Source organism: Camelus dromedarius, chromosome 11 (genome assembly GCF_036321535.1).
Source record: "Camelus dromedarius isolate mCamDro1 chromosome 11, mCamDro1.pat, whole genome shotgun sequence".
NCBI classification, from domain to species: Eukaryota; Metazoa; Chordata; class Mammalia; order Artiodactyla; family Camelidae; genus Camelus; species Camelus dromedarius.
In genome coordinates, this window is record NC_087446.1 from 44,482,077 (window position 1) to 44,499,179 (window position 17,103).

Genomic DNA, 17,103 nt, shown 5'->3' on the forward strand with positions numbered 1-17,103 from the left:
TAAACACTACAGTTCTACACTATCTGCAATTGGTTGAATCCGCAGATGCAAAACCATGGAAACAGAGAGACTTGAGTATCTGAGGATTTCAGTATCTGCAGCAGGTCCTGGAACCAATCCCCTGCAGACACTGAGGGAAACTGCATACTCAGAAGAACTGCTGGGTCATACGGTAACTATTTTTAATTTTGGGAGAATCACTTTCCCATAGCAATAGCAACATTTTACTTTCCCTCCAAAAGTGCACAAGGGTTTCAGTGTTTTGCACATTCTTGCCAACACTTATTTTCTGGGTTTTTTTTGTTTGTTTAATAGCAGCCATCCTAATGGATGTGAGGTGGTTGCAACCATCTTTATGCTTCTGATCCTCCAGTTTCTGCATCTGTAAAATGAGTGTGTTGGTCTAGATGACCCCTGAAGATCTCAATTTTCATTACTGTATGAATTGGGAGGAGAATTGGGCTGATTTACTGGGAAAACTCAGTCGGGTCATTTAGTCAATCTGAGGCTTGTATTCCCTAACTATATTGACAGCACTGACACACACTGTGGATACGGCTTCAAGTAAAACAGACTGAAATTCAAGTGCAAGGAGCATTAACTTAATGGGACAGTTTAAGAGAGCCTGGTCCCCACCATCAGTGGAGATGACATGGATACCACTGGATACTGGAAGTGACTGGTCCACATAGGTGGAGCAAACTTCACAGTCCATGGATCTTCCCACAGGTGGGGCTGATTATGGGCAATGACTATAAGAAAGACAGCTTCTGCTCATTGTTCAAATGTCACTCACACAAAGGGATAAATTGATTGCAACTAAATTTTTTTAAATGGTCAGGCTGAGATGGCAGAGTGAGATGGTCATCTCCCCAGGAAATTTTGTTTTTCTGATGTGGGGTGAATCCTCCCCACTCTCAAACACAGCAGCCAAAACTTTTGAAAATGTACTTTCTCAATGAGACACCCTGAAGTCACCAGTAAGCCCCCAGAGAGAATGCTGTTTTTACCAACAGGTCCACAAAGGCAAGCAGGATGGTTTGCAGAAAAGCCAGCAACAACAAAAACAGAATCCAGGACTCCTAAACTCACAACCCAATACTGGTTGCAAACTTAGCTTCTCCTCCAAAAAGGAGAATTAGTATCACATCTTTCCAAGAATAACAACAACAAAATCTATTACTACGGATGTATATAGACTTGAGCTCTGTGTAAGTCCCTGTCTTTCTGTAGGAGGGCTGCAACACGGCAGACCTCAATGTGGGACTCGAACTTGAGACACCTCCCTAATGATCTGTTAAGAATCATCACCAACACCTGAAGACCACAAACCTCACGACCCACAAGGATTGAAGGTTGAGTCCCTTACACTTTCTGGATTATCCTGGGAGAAATAGGGCAGAAAAAGCTCAGGGAGGGCCACCAGCGTGGGCCGAAGGAGATATGTCCCAAAAGAATCAAGACGTATGGAGAAAACAAGGAAATGACTTTGGTGCCCTTTTTCCACTAGATTTTCACTGTATTACATAACTGGGTCTAGAAGCTGTGTGATCTGACAAATGAGAAAACTGCTGCATATCAGAGGTGAGGGGCTGGGCGGGAAGAACAGAGGGCAGGTCCCAGATCAGGGAAAGGGGCAAGCCTGCCCTCTGATGGCCATCCTGGGTAGTGGCAGCGAGATGTGAGAAGATCTCCACTTTGAGCTGGAGGAACTAACCGCACAAAAAACCAAGGCGCCCAGCTCCAGCCACTTTCATACATGGCAGACCTTATGGGAGGGATCGCATGTCAAACAGCAAACTCTGATGCTGCCTTAGTGACCATGTCCTGGCACATTCCTTTCTGCAAATGGTGTTGAGATGGCAATACTGGAGAAGACCAAAAAAGAGCCCAGTTTATAAGCCTAGGCATGGGCTATGATGTGTGTTCATTAGAAACAATTTCCTTCCAAAATAAGATATTAAAATATATTTCTATACAGAGTCCATTATAAACATCTACTCGTTCATGCCCTCCCCGGGAAAAAAACAGTGCATTATTATTCAATGACATCGAAAGTAAAATCGTAACAGAAATGCCAAGAAGCAGGTAGGGGAAAAAAAGTCCTGCAGTTTGGGGAGGGAGATAGGCCAGAGGCATACTTAGAATTAGTTAGGCAGAGCTTAGTGACAGAGGGCGTGCTTAGCGTGCACAAGGTCCTGGGTTCAATCTGCAGTACCTCTATTAAAACAAATAAATAAACAGACAAACCAAATCCCCCCTCCAACAACAACAACAAGAATTAGGTAGGTAAGATTGCACAGTGCTGTTAAGGAGATACTCTATAAAGACAAACCAAATTATCTGTCTTTTCTATTCTTCGGCTGCCTGATATATAAATTTTCAAATTATTTTTCAGACTTTCTAACTAGAATGGTATCAGCTAATTTTCTCCACTCACTTCATCCTCACATAGAGATAAGGTTGCACTATCGCTATCAGTTAGTATTGTGCACTAACATAATAAATGTTTACTTATCCAATAGCTTCTGTCAAATAACCATACCCCCAAACAGCGTTCATCCCAGCTGAGAAGGCAGTTGACACACATTAGTGTTCTATGTTCAACAGGCAATTACACTAGACTAATTCTGAGGGTCCCTCTAGCTCCAATTTCTTATCCAGAAATACTAGATTACTAAGAGTACCCCGAGTGCCGGATGTCCTCCCAGCCTCTCACCATTATCTCTGCCTGGAACATTTCCCCCACCCTGCCCCGCCCACCCTCAGCCACAGAGCACATTTCTATCATTCTTCTAATCCTAGTTCTCTGAAGTGCTTCAGGAAGGACTTGCGTGGTTCTCACCTTTGACACACAGGCAATTGCCTACTTTCAGATATAATGTGTGTCCCCAAAACATGTTTACATATCATCTTTTCAAATCAAACACATAAAAGAACAAACTCCTTACCTGTTATTGGAGAAGAGTAAGCCATCCTTTCCCAAAGAGCTAAAAAAGTCTAAAATTCCTAATTATGATTATCCAAAACCTCTTCCTCACATAATCCCATCCTATCAACTTTTTTTTTTTTTAATGTGAGGAACCCCAGCAACCTTTACAATTGCCTTAAAAAGGCAAGTATCTAAATGCTGGTGGAAAGGGCAGTCTCTGAACCTCCTGCAGCAGGAATAATGATAGTCATAGTAAATAATATGAACAGTCACTGTTCTATAAGCATTTTATATAATTTAACTCACTTAATTTTCATAACCACCTTATGAAACAGGTATTGTCATCATTCCCCTCCCTCTCTTTTTTACTGATGAGAAAAATAAAGCACAGGATGTCAAAGAACTTACAGGAGACTGCATCTCTAGTAAGTGGCAGACCCAGGATTCATCCCCTGCCTTGACAATACAGAGGATGTAAATTTAACACAGTTCTTAAAACTTAAAAGAGAAAGAGAGCTCCCCCTGCTGGCTGGATATATAGTTTTCTTTTGTCATATCTGATAGCAAAGGTACCACCAACCAGGGGAGCCCTGAGTCACCAACCAGCCCAGTGAGTTTCGGCAACACTTCTTTTCTTTTTTAATTGACGTACAAGTTGATTTACAACATTGTGTTAGATTTAGGTGTACAGCATAGTGATTCAGTTTTTTGAGGGCTTTTGGGGGGGGGGGTTGTGGTTTTTTGGTTTTGGGTTTTTGTTTTTTGCTTTTGTAAGCTTATATTTGGCAACACTCTTAATTTAACTCTTCCACACTTCACTTTGCTTTGCCCTAAGTTTGGGAGTAAACAGAAATCAAGATTAAGTTCTCTCCTGGTTCTAAATTATGAAGACTTTGAGATTCAGATTTTTTTCTTCTAAAAACCAGTTCTCTTTGTAATGAGGTCACAAGAAACATCTACTCTTTTTTCCCCCAAAGCCACAAGAGTCTCTCAGAAGTTCAAGGTTTAAAAGCTATTGCAGTACTTCCAATATTTCACAAATATACAGTATGGGTAAGAGCAAACTGTGACCAAATGGAAAAACAAGTCTTGGTAGCAAACTAAGAGTTTAAAGAAAACAAGAGGAAACTGTTGCTAAAATACATTGTAAGCAATTATACTCCAGTTTCCTTCATCTAGGCATAGTCTTACTAAGTTACTTTAGGGCAGACCAAGCTGCTAATTATATATCCAAAACAAACCTGAATCTGTTATCAATATTAACAAATTTGTGCCAAAATTCACAATTCTGCAACCAAGTTCCAAACGTAAGGCAAATCTCCCTTAATCTAAATGCTAACTTGTTTATATGTCAATTACATCTCAATAAAGCTGAAAAATGCTCATTTCTTTCCATCTATCAAAACAAATGAGCTTATGAAAAAAGGAATACACTAATCTGGGTTAAGAAGGAAGACTGAAAAAAATTCTATCTGATTTTGGTCCCCATCCAAATTACAGTAAAAGTACAGTTAAAGAGATTTTTGTTTATCATAACCCACAAGGACCAGGGGGAAAAAAAGCAACAGAGACACCAGCAATAGAATTCTGAAGCTGAAAAAGCAAACAGACAAGTAGAAATTGACTAAGCAGATCCTAGAAAACCCAGATCCCAAAGTGGCATGGGAAAGCTGAACTCCAGCCTCTACTACACCATGTATTCCACAAAAGACTCCGAGACAGGCAGCCAGGTCTCGAGGAGGCTTAGTAAGGAGATCAGGGAGAAAGCTGTCGAGAAGCAACTGCATCCCTCAACCCGCTCCTCTGCTTCAGGAGGCTGGACGATCACTCGTCTCCCACCCCTGCAAAAGCCTGAAGTTTTCGTTTCAAGCAGAGGGCTGCTGGACAACCAGCTGGGGGTGAGTCCCTGACCTAAAGCAGAGGGATTCAGTGACCATACACGTACTGAATGCTGAAAGCAGAGACCCAGCTCATCCGTCCAGCAGGAAGGCAGAGGACTCCTCCCTGAGGAAGCCCACCAGCTCCACAAGAAACACGTGAAGACACTGACCTGGGAGGGGCTCTATAAGAAAGGGCCCACCCAGTGGGGAGGGCGTAGCTCAGTGGTAGAGCGCATGCCTAGCATGCATGAGGTCATGGGTTCAATTTCCAGTACCTCCATTAAAAAAGATAAATAAACTTAAGCATTTCCCCCACCTCACCACCCCAAAAAAAACAGAAAGGGCCCATCCAGATGACCCTTTAGAAGAGCTCAAAGTCCATAAGCTTTACTGGGGAGCTCAGGGTTCAAGCTGTTCTTTTAGATTCTCACAGTTATGAGCAGACAGCCAAGAATTACCAGACATCTGAGGAAAGGCTCTTAACTATAACAGCAGCTTTGAAAGTTTCCTTCCTCCCTGTACCATCTATTTCCTCCAAATTGCCATTTTCCGTTTGTCTGTTTTAGTCTCTATCACATCCTTAGAGCAATAAGAAGATATATAGCATCTACGAAATTAAGAACAGAATACCATCTATTTACATGAAACATTCAAACAACAACCTGAAAAAGAGGTCTCAGTAACAGGATTGGAAAATAAAGTTGAGACAATCTCTGAGAAAGTAAAGCAAAAAAAACAGATATGGAAAATAAGAAAGAGGGGACTATTACAGAACTGGCCCAGGAGTTCTGACAGCCAAACAACTGAATTTCAGGAAGAGGAAAAGGGGAGGGGGCATAAAAGGAGGGAGGAAAAGCGTCAAAGAAATAATTCACATAAATTTTCCAGAACTGAAAGACGTTAAGTTGCCTGATTGAAAGAGCTTGCCTAGGCCCACCCAGCACGATGCATGAAAAGGGATCCACGCTCAGCAACGTGATGGTGAGTTTCAGAAGAACAGGGACAAAGAGAAGCTCCCACAAGCTTGCAAAAAGGGAAAACAAACAGTCCAGGACAAAGGATGAGGAAACAGAAAGGCTTCAGACTTCTCAAGAGCAACAATGAAAGCAAGAAGGCAATGGAGCAGGTCTAGAATCGTCAAAGCCAGGATGTAATAAAAACATTTTCATTCCTGCAGAATTTCCAAAACTTTACCTCACAGGCACCCTTACTCAAGTGGATATGGGCAATGATATAAAAAATAATCATCAAGAAAGAAGAAAACATGGGACACAGGAAGGAAGAGACCTGACAGAGGAGACAAGAGGGCCTCCAAGGTGAGAGTGAAGAGAGACCCCAAGACAGCATCTGTGCACCAGACAGCGTACAACTAGCACACAGGGGAGCAGTGAGCCCAGCCGCAGTCAACACAAGATGCTCCCTGCCGCTGGACCCTCTTTCTAACTTGAGGAGAGAACGCCCAGGAGAGCTGGTCCAGATTCTCATCTGCTCTTGTGTCCTTCACAGCATGCTGGCGAAGTGCCTGCTCTCCATCCCCTCCACGTCCACCAAAGTGTTCTGCTTTGACCCACTTCTGGGAGCAAGAGCAAGAGCAAGGCCACGGCGAGCTTCAAATCAAAACTAAGCAGCAGTCCGCTCCCCCAGCTTCGCTGATCATTCAGCAACCAGCCCAAACTCCAGCCCTGGCAGAGGCCACAGGACTCGCTTATAACCTGGCCCTCTGACTCCCCCAGAAGGGGCTCCTGTGAATTCTCAGGGGAACCCAGCATCATGACCCAGAAACAGTCTGGTTTGTATCTTTTGAGAGCTTTTCTCTAACAGAAGCAACATTATCCTTTCCCTACACAACCTGAGCGTGCTACTCAGCTTCTCAAAACTGTATATCGTTCCCTAGTGACCAAGCTTTGTTTGCTGTGTGTGTGTGTTTCAGCAAGTAATTTTTAGTATTTCATAGTAGAAAAAATAAATAAAACATGGAAAATCACATTGTGATTAATAATAAATGTACTTGTCATTACATCATTTTAAAAAAAAGCTATATATTGTTTAGGAATACGTACAGGAGGTGGGAAAACCACAGAGAGAAGCAAGGGAATAATTAACACAAATGTATTGGGGAGAGAGGCCATTTCAACCAGGGGCTTCTAATGTGCCAGTAAAATTTATTACTCAACTTTGATAGGTAGACACCCACCACCCACAGATCTTTCTTTTAAAATATACATGTACGTATCAGAATATACTTCTTTATGATGATGCATTCTATAATAGATATTTTAAGTAGTAAGTGAATTCTTGTTTAAATCAGTGAAATTGTTTTAGTATCTCGAAACACTAAAGGAATCCCAGAAAAATTCTTTAAAATGTTATGCCTATAAATGTGAAAAGTTATACGAAATGGGCAAACTCTATGTAATTTACCAAAGCTGACATAAGAAAACATAGAAGATAAAAAAAAAAAAAACATAGGATTATTTGTAAGTTGAATTGATAATTTAAAGCCCTCCTACAGAGAAAACTTCAGGCTCAAATATTTTACCAGAGAATTCTACCAAACATTTATGAAAGAAATAACTCCAGTCTTACACAATCTCTTCCAAAAAATGGAAAAAGAGGGCACTCTGACTTCTTTTATGAGACTCCCAAAACTTGACAAGAGCATTGCAAGAAAGGAAATTATAAATTTAACTCATACATGAACATAGGCATAAAAAAATCATAAACAAAATATTAGCAAACCAAATCTAGCAACGTATATATGAATGCATATATACACATTACGTGTGTGTGTGTTTGTGTGTGTGCGCATGCATATCTCATGACCTAGCTAGGATTTTTTCAAGAATGCAAAGTTGTTTTAACATTCAAAAAAACTATAAAATTCAACGTATTATCTCAATACAGCAGTAAAGTATGCGAGTTCAACATCTTAGCAAATTGGACAGGAGAATTTTCTTAATTTGATAAAGGGCTTCTATAGGAAACTTTCAGCAAACATTGTATTTAAAGGTGAAATGATGAAAACCTTCCCTCTGAGGTTGTACATGAGACAAAAATTTCCTTCCCATTATCACTATTTCCATTATATATTATACTGGAGGTCCCAGCCAGTATACAAGATGAGAAAAAGAAATGAAAGAATGGTAAAGAAATCCATAAAACCGATAGTATTCACAGATGATAAAGATTATGTACTCAGGGAAAAAAAACAAAAAGATTTTACAGATAAATTATTAGAATCAACCGAAGAAAAAGTACAGTTACTGGATATAAGGTCAATATATAGAAAACAATCATATTTCTATGTACCAGAAACAAACAGAAAATAAATTTCTTAAAAGATATCAATTTAAAATAGCATCCAGAAACCTCAATTACCTAAGAATAAACATTGTAGAAAATATGTAAGGCCTCTAAGGAAACCTGTAAAATATTATTCAAGTAAGTTTGAATAATAATAAATAATAATTTAAAATACCATACTTATGGACTAGAAGTTGAACACTGTAAAGATGTCATTTCTCCCCAGAAAGCCAATAATAAGCAAAACAATCTTGAAGAACAAGGTTTAAGAACCTACACTATCAGATAGTAAAAGTTATTGTAAAGTACAATAATTAAGACACTGTTGCACTGGCTCAAGGAGAGACAAATAAAACAACAAAACACAGTAAGAGCCCAAAAATGAACTCACATACATTTAGACATTTACATAAAAATGGCGCCACAGAGCAATGGTAAAAGGATAAACTGGGCTGAGTCAATTAGATATTCATATGGACAAACATGAAATCTGACTCCTACCTCATACCATGCAAACAAAATGAATCAATTCTAGGTGGATCCAGACCTCATTATTTATTAAGCGTTTAGAAAATAAAATGAGAAAGTATCTTCGTGAGTTTGGTATTAAAGAAAAAAAAAAAGATTTCTTAAATAGGATAGAAAAAGCACCAGCTATAAAAGGCAAGACTGGTTACCCAATTTGTGAGACCCCTTGTTCAAAAATTAAGAGCTTTAGGACAACAGCAGCAGAGCACTAAACCACGTGTGGGCGCTACCGAGCATGCGCCCAATGTGACGCCACAGATCACACGCCCACAACACCGGCCCTGCAGGAAGCTAAAAGACCAGTCAACCGGACTACATAAAAGCTAAGAACTCGTGCTCATTAAGTGACACTCTTAAGAGTGAAAATGCAGGCCAAATAAGTGGGAGAAGGTATTTGCATCATATCTATCTGACAAAGACTCATATTCAGAACACATAAAGAGCTCCTACAAATCTCTAACAAAAAGGAGCCAATCCTTTTCTTAGGAGACAAATAGCCATTAAACGTATCAAGAGGTGCTGAACCACGTTATGAATCAGCAAAATTGAAATGCAAATCACACAGCCACTAAGAGACTCACTAGAACAGTTAAAATGCAAAGGCCTGACAACTCCAATACCAGTTGTTGGCCACTCCAAGCTCACCTTTGCCTGTTGTTTTTTTCCCTATTGCATTTATCACCTTCTTACATACATAAACAAAAATATTGACTCTTAGGGAGCATGGGACTCAACTAGGTTAAGGAAAATTGAATTACCAACTATAGTTCAATTTTTTAAAAGTTAAAAAAAATGTGAATTATGGGATTTTCAGGAGCTACAGAAAAACATCTGTTCTTTCAGGTAAGGTTGCTAAATTGGAGCGCTGTTGGCCATTTGGGTATTGTCTCATACAGAGGAAAGCACGGCTAAGAGATGAAGTCATATTCTTAAAGATACTATTTGAGCACCTGCATCTGATTTAGCTGCAGCTGAAGGCACATTCTCAATACTTTTAATTAGGTAAGCCCATCAGTTTCCTTCATTGCTTAAATCAGTTTGAGTTGTGTTTCTATACTCAACACAAAGGAGATTCGTCACTATTAAAATGTGGACAAAACAAAATGGTAGACTGAAAAACAGTGCATTAATCATTCAAAATTATGTTTATAAATGATTTATGCCAATGGCACCAGCTTATGATATGGTACATGAAAAACACGGGACACAGAAATGTTTATACAGTACACTGACTTTTGGGAAAACTTCATATAAAAAAGCCACTTGAGTAAAAATTCAAAAACATTAAGAAACTGTCTTTAGAAAACGATTTTCCCTCTTCTTTTTGCATTTCTGTATTTTCCAAAGTTTCCTTAATGACTATACTATACTTAACACTTTTTATTGATATATAATTCACATACCATAAAATTCACCCTTTTAAACTGTACAATTTAGTGATTTTTAGTATATTCACAAAATTGTGTAACCATTATTACTATCATGGCAGAACATTTTCATCACTCCCAACAAGAAACCCATGCCATCAGCAGTCACTTCCTATTCTCCCTACCCCCAAACCCCAGCAACCACTAATCTACTTTCTATTTCTCTGGATTTGTCTATTCTGAACATTTCAAATGGAATCATAAAGGATGTGGACTTTGCATCTTTCACTTAGCATAATGTTCTCAAGGGTCATCTATGTTGTAACATGGATCAGTAACTTCACTCCTGTTTTTGGCTGAATAATATTCCATTGTATGGATACATCATACTTGTTTACTCATTCAACCACTGATAGACATTTGACTTGTTTCCACCTTTTGGCTATTATTTTTTTAAAAATGCTATGAACATTCATGTACCAATTTTTGTGGGGATACACATCATCAATTCTCTTGGGTAAATATCTAGGAGTAGATGGCTGGTTGAGTGCATTACTTTTATAATTAAAAAAAAAAAAAAAAGAGAGAGCATTGTTTCCTACTGGAAAATGTTGAATGTTAGTGCCACCAAACTCAGGGTCGCACAAATTCCTTCTCCTGCCACAGAGGACAAGGTACTACTGTAAAAAAGATCGCCATAGAAAAAGAACAAAGACCACTCACTGTATGATAAAGTTACTGGTCTCTGCCAGGCATTTATGATAGATAGCAAGATTTACTCACGTCAGGGTATCAATGTGGACACATTAATAAAATGAAGCTGTAAGCTGCCTAAAATTCCTGTACTTACAGACCAGGCCAATAAAAGACAATACTTCTGTTTACATTCACATTTCTTTTCATGATCTCTTTTCACACTTTTCCAAACACCACTAGATTTTATCACTTGATTTATAACACCATTTCAAGAACTTAACCAGCATAACTTAAACATCTTAAAAATTACAGAACTAGGCAATTCTAATCATTAAGATGGCCCCCCTTCTGCTTTCAGGAAAAATAGTTAAACCATGGGGTAAGCAAACTGCTTAAAAATCTTAACATTAGAATCAAACTCCTGGTAAATATTCATCTTATTTTTTTCCCCATTGTCTTAAGGCCTTTGGGTGGATTTCCCTGAATACCACACTACATTCGTTCCATAATCCATCTGGCCAAGAAAAAATAAAGTATTTATTTCACACGCAAACTATTTCATATGCAAACTATGCTGCAGCGGCATATTCTAATAAACCTGAAACTCTCTATTACATCCTTTGCATGTTACAAATTTCTTACTGCTCCAACTGCATTCCAGTATTACAGAAGTATCACTCTAATTGCTACGTCACAGTTTATGGTGCAGAGAGTGAATTTTTGAGACATCTAGCTTCAAAGTCTGTCTCAACCACTTATCAGCTGTGTGATCGTAGGCAAATTACTTAAACTTTCTGAATCTCAGTTTCCCAATAAAATGTGTCCAAAGATACATATATTTTTGGAATTGCTACGAGAGATAAAACCAACAGTTTGGCATAAGGCATGTACTCAGTGAATAGTGACTGGTGCTCCCACTCATCTTACTCTTTTTCTTTTTCCTTAACGGAGGCACAGGACCTCATGAACACCAAGCACACACCCCACCAATGAGCTATACTCCCAGCCCCCTCACTTTATTATTAATATTACAGTGGTTATACTATGGTTATCTTTAGATCAATGATGAAATATAGGGGGGAAATCTACTGCTCTATAAGGCAAATATTGATCCTGCTCTTATTCCCACCCCAGTGTGAAAGCAAAGGGATTCCACCATAAGGCTTGATGCAGAAAAACATAAAATGCAAGCAGTTACATCACCTGCGCTAGAAATAAAAATGATCTAGTCATTTCTGTTCATAATCCACACTTAGGATTCTTATTTCAAAATGAATATATCACCTTTGGTGTATCAACGGGAAAGAACCCATTTGAATAAAAGATTAAAATTGTTTTTTGTTTTACAGCATATTAAAGAAGGGGAAAAGTCACTTACGGAGAGAATCATAAGCACTGAATCCACAGGGAGGGAAAAATAGAGGTTATCTGGCTTTTTGCATATTAAATACAAACAATTCAACATGTATGTTGTATTTGAATGCATCACTGCCAATCACTACTAAAATGAACGTTCAGTGATTAATTAAATGCATTTGTTATTTGCTGACTTTGAGGAAAGAGGGCAAATGCGCAACTACTGAAATGAGGCATGCAGTCACAAAACGTCGAACCTCTGGGATTCTAAAATGGAAAAATAAGCATCTAGTCAAATTTCTAACAACATCTACATCACCATCCAGTGTCATATGATGCAAATGATCATTCTGATACACTGTTATTTCTTAATTCAACAAAAAACATTTTGTTCCATGTACTAGAGTCTTATTACCAAGATGAGAATTGAACTTCAAGGAAAGGCGCCATTCACCCCATAGTCTCCGAAATGCAAAACCCAATTTAAAGAGACAAAAATCTAAAATATACAGGGGTAATGCATCCACAAATTCACACATTAAATCAGAGGCTTGTGGACACATTTTTCTAAAAAGACATCAATGCTGGTCCTTTCGTCAGTCAAGCAAAGCCAAATTCTAAATGACTGTCAGTCCCTGGTAATTACCAGCCCGTGATCCTGCGCCGGCCTGACATTCCTCTGCCTCCTGACACCGGCTCCACCACCCCCTTATACTTTCCCACACATCCAAACCCACTCATTTACCACTTCATGCTTTTAACTTCTGATACAAAGGATAATAATGAGTAAATGAAAACACAGTTGAAAAAGAGAAAAATCAAAATCAAAACATTTCAAAATAAGAGAGGAAAATACGATTTTTACTGGACCCCCTTGTGAATCAACCACAATTCATGGGAAAACATCAACTACTTACAACACGTGACAACTTTCTATAGGTACACAAATTCTCTACTGTACATGCATATACATGTATATGTGTATTTATGTATCTATACCCTCCTTCTCTGGGTATTTCAGACAAGTGCCTGGCTCTGGAGAAAACCCAATTCAAAACCAGTCTACCCAATTACCTACCTGCCTCTTGTATGGACTATTATATCATTATAACAATTAAGCAGCATTCCACTGAACACGCATTAGGTTGAAACCTTTAGTAAACAGCATGAATAATAATTAGGGGGTAACGGTGATATAATCAAAGGAGAGGAAGACAATAGTATTTTCTTTTAATAACAAAGGGAAGAATGGAATTTAAGCCATTAATTTTATTCTCTGAAACTCATCAAGCCCTGAAAATTGTTTTATGAAAACAGACACATCTAAATATGGAATGAAAAAGAAAAACTCTTAGGAGCTGTCACGTTACATAGAGAATGTGACAGGGTAAAGAAACAAGAAAAGGCAACTTTCACATGCACCTAAAAAGCCGCCGGGGGAGAATCTCTATGAAAACACATCACTGTGCCTGATTACCATACCTGCACATACTGTTCTGCCGTGCTGCATGTGAATGAAAAATACAAAACAAAAACAGGGAAAAATTAGCAGAATAAAACATAAAACTATTGCATGGAGAATTTAAAAAATCAGTTCACAAGCTTTTATGTCTAGTATCTAACACAGATTAGTAATTTAACATTTTAACTCAATTAACAAACCATGCATCTCTTAGTTATAAATGGATTACCCACAAGATGGGTTTCATGTGTTAAAATATTTTGTCCTTTCCAGATTTCAGAGCAAGCTGTGAGATCCTGTTACAAGAATCTTCTTCTTTTAAATCACTTGTTTAATTCACTTATTAGAGCAACACACAGACTAAGTAAGGAAGCAGTCGTGCCTTTTAGGTTCTGTCTCTCGGCTGCTGTTTTAAAAATAAAGATTTTAGTCATTATTTAGCATCAGGCAATAATAACCATTGTCAAAGTGAAGTACTACCTCAAATCTAGAATAATAAAACCAAGTCTGTAACATAGACATGGAATACACATTTTAACTGAACAATACAGGAAGCTCTCTGAGTTACTCATGGTTCTTAGTTCTGAGGGGGATCTAAGGCTTCCATTTACAATTTCTCAATACGTATATTGAAAAACACAATGACTGCTGACACGGCTTCACTAACATTCTGGTCCCACATGGCAAAAGGGCTAAGCCCAGCCCAGCACTTACTTCTCTTCTGAGACACGGCCTGCAGGCACGCCGTCACCAGGTCGCAGTTCCTCTGCACTTTATGCAGAAGCCTATCTTTCTGCTTCAGCTGCCGAAGTAACCTGGCCGACTGAATGCCAATCCTGTACTTGAGCTCTCCAAGAATTGTCTTCAGTTCATTGGTGTCTTTCAGTAAAGCAAAAGAAAAACAGAACAATAAATACCCTGAGAGGAATACAAATTTCAATGTGATGCCAATCACGAGAAAAATATCTGCAACATCCATTTAAACCAAGTAATCCTGGAGTCACACCCAGGATTACATGTACATATTTAGCCAAGAGATTCTGATGAAATCAGTTGCTCATCCGTTTCCTGTCCTGTCCAGGAGACAAGTACCGTAAGATAAATTTTATTCTTGAGGCTACCTATAACATGTAAGCAGAGATTCTTCTACGGTATCCAACTCTGGGTGCAAATTTACATTTCTTTGCCTTAAAATTGGCAGGTACATTCTGTATCATTAAAGTGCTCAGACGGTAAGCTTGCAAGAATATTTTTTAATCTGTTACATCAGTGATAAACCTAACAGCTGGTAACAAATGTTTTTAAAAGCACTCACCTTTGTAAATGATTAGTTACAAGTAAATAACATTACCAAATTTTCTAACGTAGATAAATGCAGTGATTATGGTTCCGTTTTAAATACAGTCTTGCAAATAGCTTGACTATTAGGTACAACAGTTCATCTTCAAATATGGTAGAAAACATACTTCCTTCAAACAGATAAAAGATAATTCGCATCCATAAAACTAATACACTCAACAGCAGTTTTTCCGTAAGTGACAAAAGACGAGGGAATCAGAAGTGACCACCACATCCGTATGAATAATCATTACAATTGGGAGGTTTTGTTTGTCACACTTGACATTATCATCAGTCACCACAGTGTGACCTGCCAGGCAAGCAAAGCCTTCCACTCAGCTTGGCGTTGGCTAGACCCTCATTAGAGGTTCTGTGTGGGGTTTGGATCTACTCATTTTGAAAGGGATTTGGAGAAACTAGGGAGGACCAGAAAAGAACAAAAGAAATATTCAAAGTAAGGAAAGTGCTTGAGGTCAAAGGAAGTGAACTTTGGGGGTCTGTATAAGACAAGAGCAAGGGGGTGTTTAAGCAGCTGTCATATTGATTGACTACGTTACGGAAAATGCATTTGACCTTGAGTTAAAAAGAACTGCCTTTGGATCAACCAACTATCTGCATGATTTTAGGCAAGGCAGTGCTCCAAGTCTCAGATTATTCAAGATTATTCTGAGAAACAAATGTGAACAGCCTTTAGAAACATTAATATAAAGAGCACGACAGTAAGAAGGAATTACTATGAAGAGAACAACGGCCAGTTACTTCTCTCACCTTGAGTTCAAATGTGGTGAGATACAATGGGAAGTAAGAGTCCACTTAGGTTAATTGAAAATACTTGGGTTCTAAGGATGATTAAATATGGACTCAAGCTACAAGAAGAAATCAAGAAGAAACCAGAGACTCTTCAATCCTAGATTTCTTCAAATAGAGCAAATTTGAATGTTTTAAATTTTCCCTTCTAGAAACAAAAGGGGTAGATAGGAATATCATCTTGCATTTAAATTATACTTTTCTTCCACAAAAGAGTCATTTTCAGTGACTCTAAAGGCACCTACAGTGCTATGATTTCTGAATTATATGTACTGTCCAACACAAAAATCTTCAGAGTTGAATCTGAAAATGTCTTCTGTAGCAACATTTGAAAACAGAAATAAGGTCTCCTTTATCTCCGTATGTCCCGTAGCCTCAGCCACAGCTCCTAACACAGTGTTAAATAAACCAGGAAAAATGAGGAGATCCTCAGCTAACAAACTGAACTATTTCCTCTTTAAGGAATTCCAGTGTACATAACAATACAAATAATATCTAACATTTCCTGAGCACTTCACATTAATTAACTTACATCATTCTCAATACAGCCCTCTGAAGTAGTATTATCCTTATTTATTTTATTTTTTTAATTTAATTCTTGTTTTGGGTTTTTTTTGGGGGGGGAGTAGTTAGGTTTACCTTTTTTTTTTTTTTTTTTTTAATTTATTTACTTTTAGAGGAGGTGCTGGCGGTTGAATCCAGGACCTTGATGTATGCTAAGTATGTGATCTACCACTTGAGCTACACCCTCTCCCCTTATTATCCCTATTGAGGTGAGAAAAATGAGACTGAGAAAGGTTAAAGAACTTGCCCAAGGACACATAACCAGTAAGGAACAGTGGCAGGATATGAACTCAAGCCTTCTAACTCCAGAGTTCACGCCCTTAAAGTAAACACTAAGAAGAGAGCCTAGATTTCCTGAGAAGCCATTTTGGTGCCTCACAGAACTAAAGGACCCACACATGCTAAATATCCTTAAATAGGTGCTAAAGCAAAATCCCTAACAGGGGAGAGAGAATTAACACACAGGTTATCTACATTATATGAGATTCCTAACTATTATGTTAGAAGGGGTATTTTTTGAACTTGAAAAAAATCAAATAACCTAATATGTTGTAAAAATTATTTAAGACAGCTGTTTCCCAGTCTAAATGTCCATCAACAGACGACTGGATAAAGAAGATGTAGTATATTTATACAATGGAATACTATTCAACCATAAAAACCAACAACATAACGCCAGTTGCAGCAACATGGATATTCCTGGAGAATGTCATTCTAAGTGAAGTAAGCCAGAAAAAGAAAAATACCATATGTGATCGCTGATATGTGGAATCTGGAAAAAAAAAAAAAAAAAAAAAAAAAAGAACATAAATACAAAACAGAAACAGACTCGTAGACATAGAATACAAACTTGTGGTTGCCGGGTCGGGG

The 17,103-nt window shown here is 38.3% G+C and overlaps 1 protein-coding gene across 3 annotated transcripts in view; it reads right to left on the bottom strand.

Annotated features, from left to right (window-relative positions):
• TBC1D30 (TBC1 domain family member 30) overlaps window positions 1-17,103 on the bottom strand; it is a 68,996-nt gene that overhangs the window by 49,432 nt on the left and 2,461 nt on the right. For all 3 annotated transcript variants that reach the window (XM_031462779.2, XM_031462780.2, XM_064491735.1), the window contains exon 2: window positions 14,239-14,403. In XM_031462779.2, the coding sequence (XP_031318639.1) occupies window positions 14,239-14,403 (165 nt within the window). The remainder of the gene's footprint in view (window positions 1-14,238; window positions 14,404-17,103) is intronic.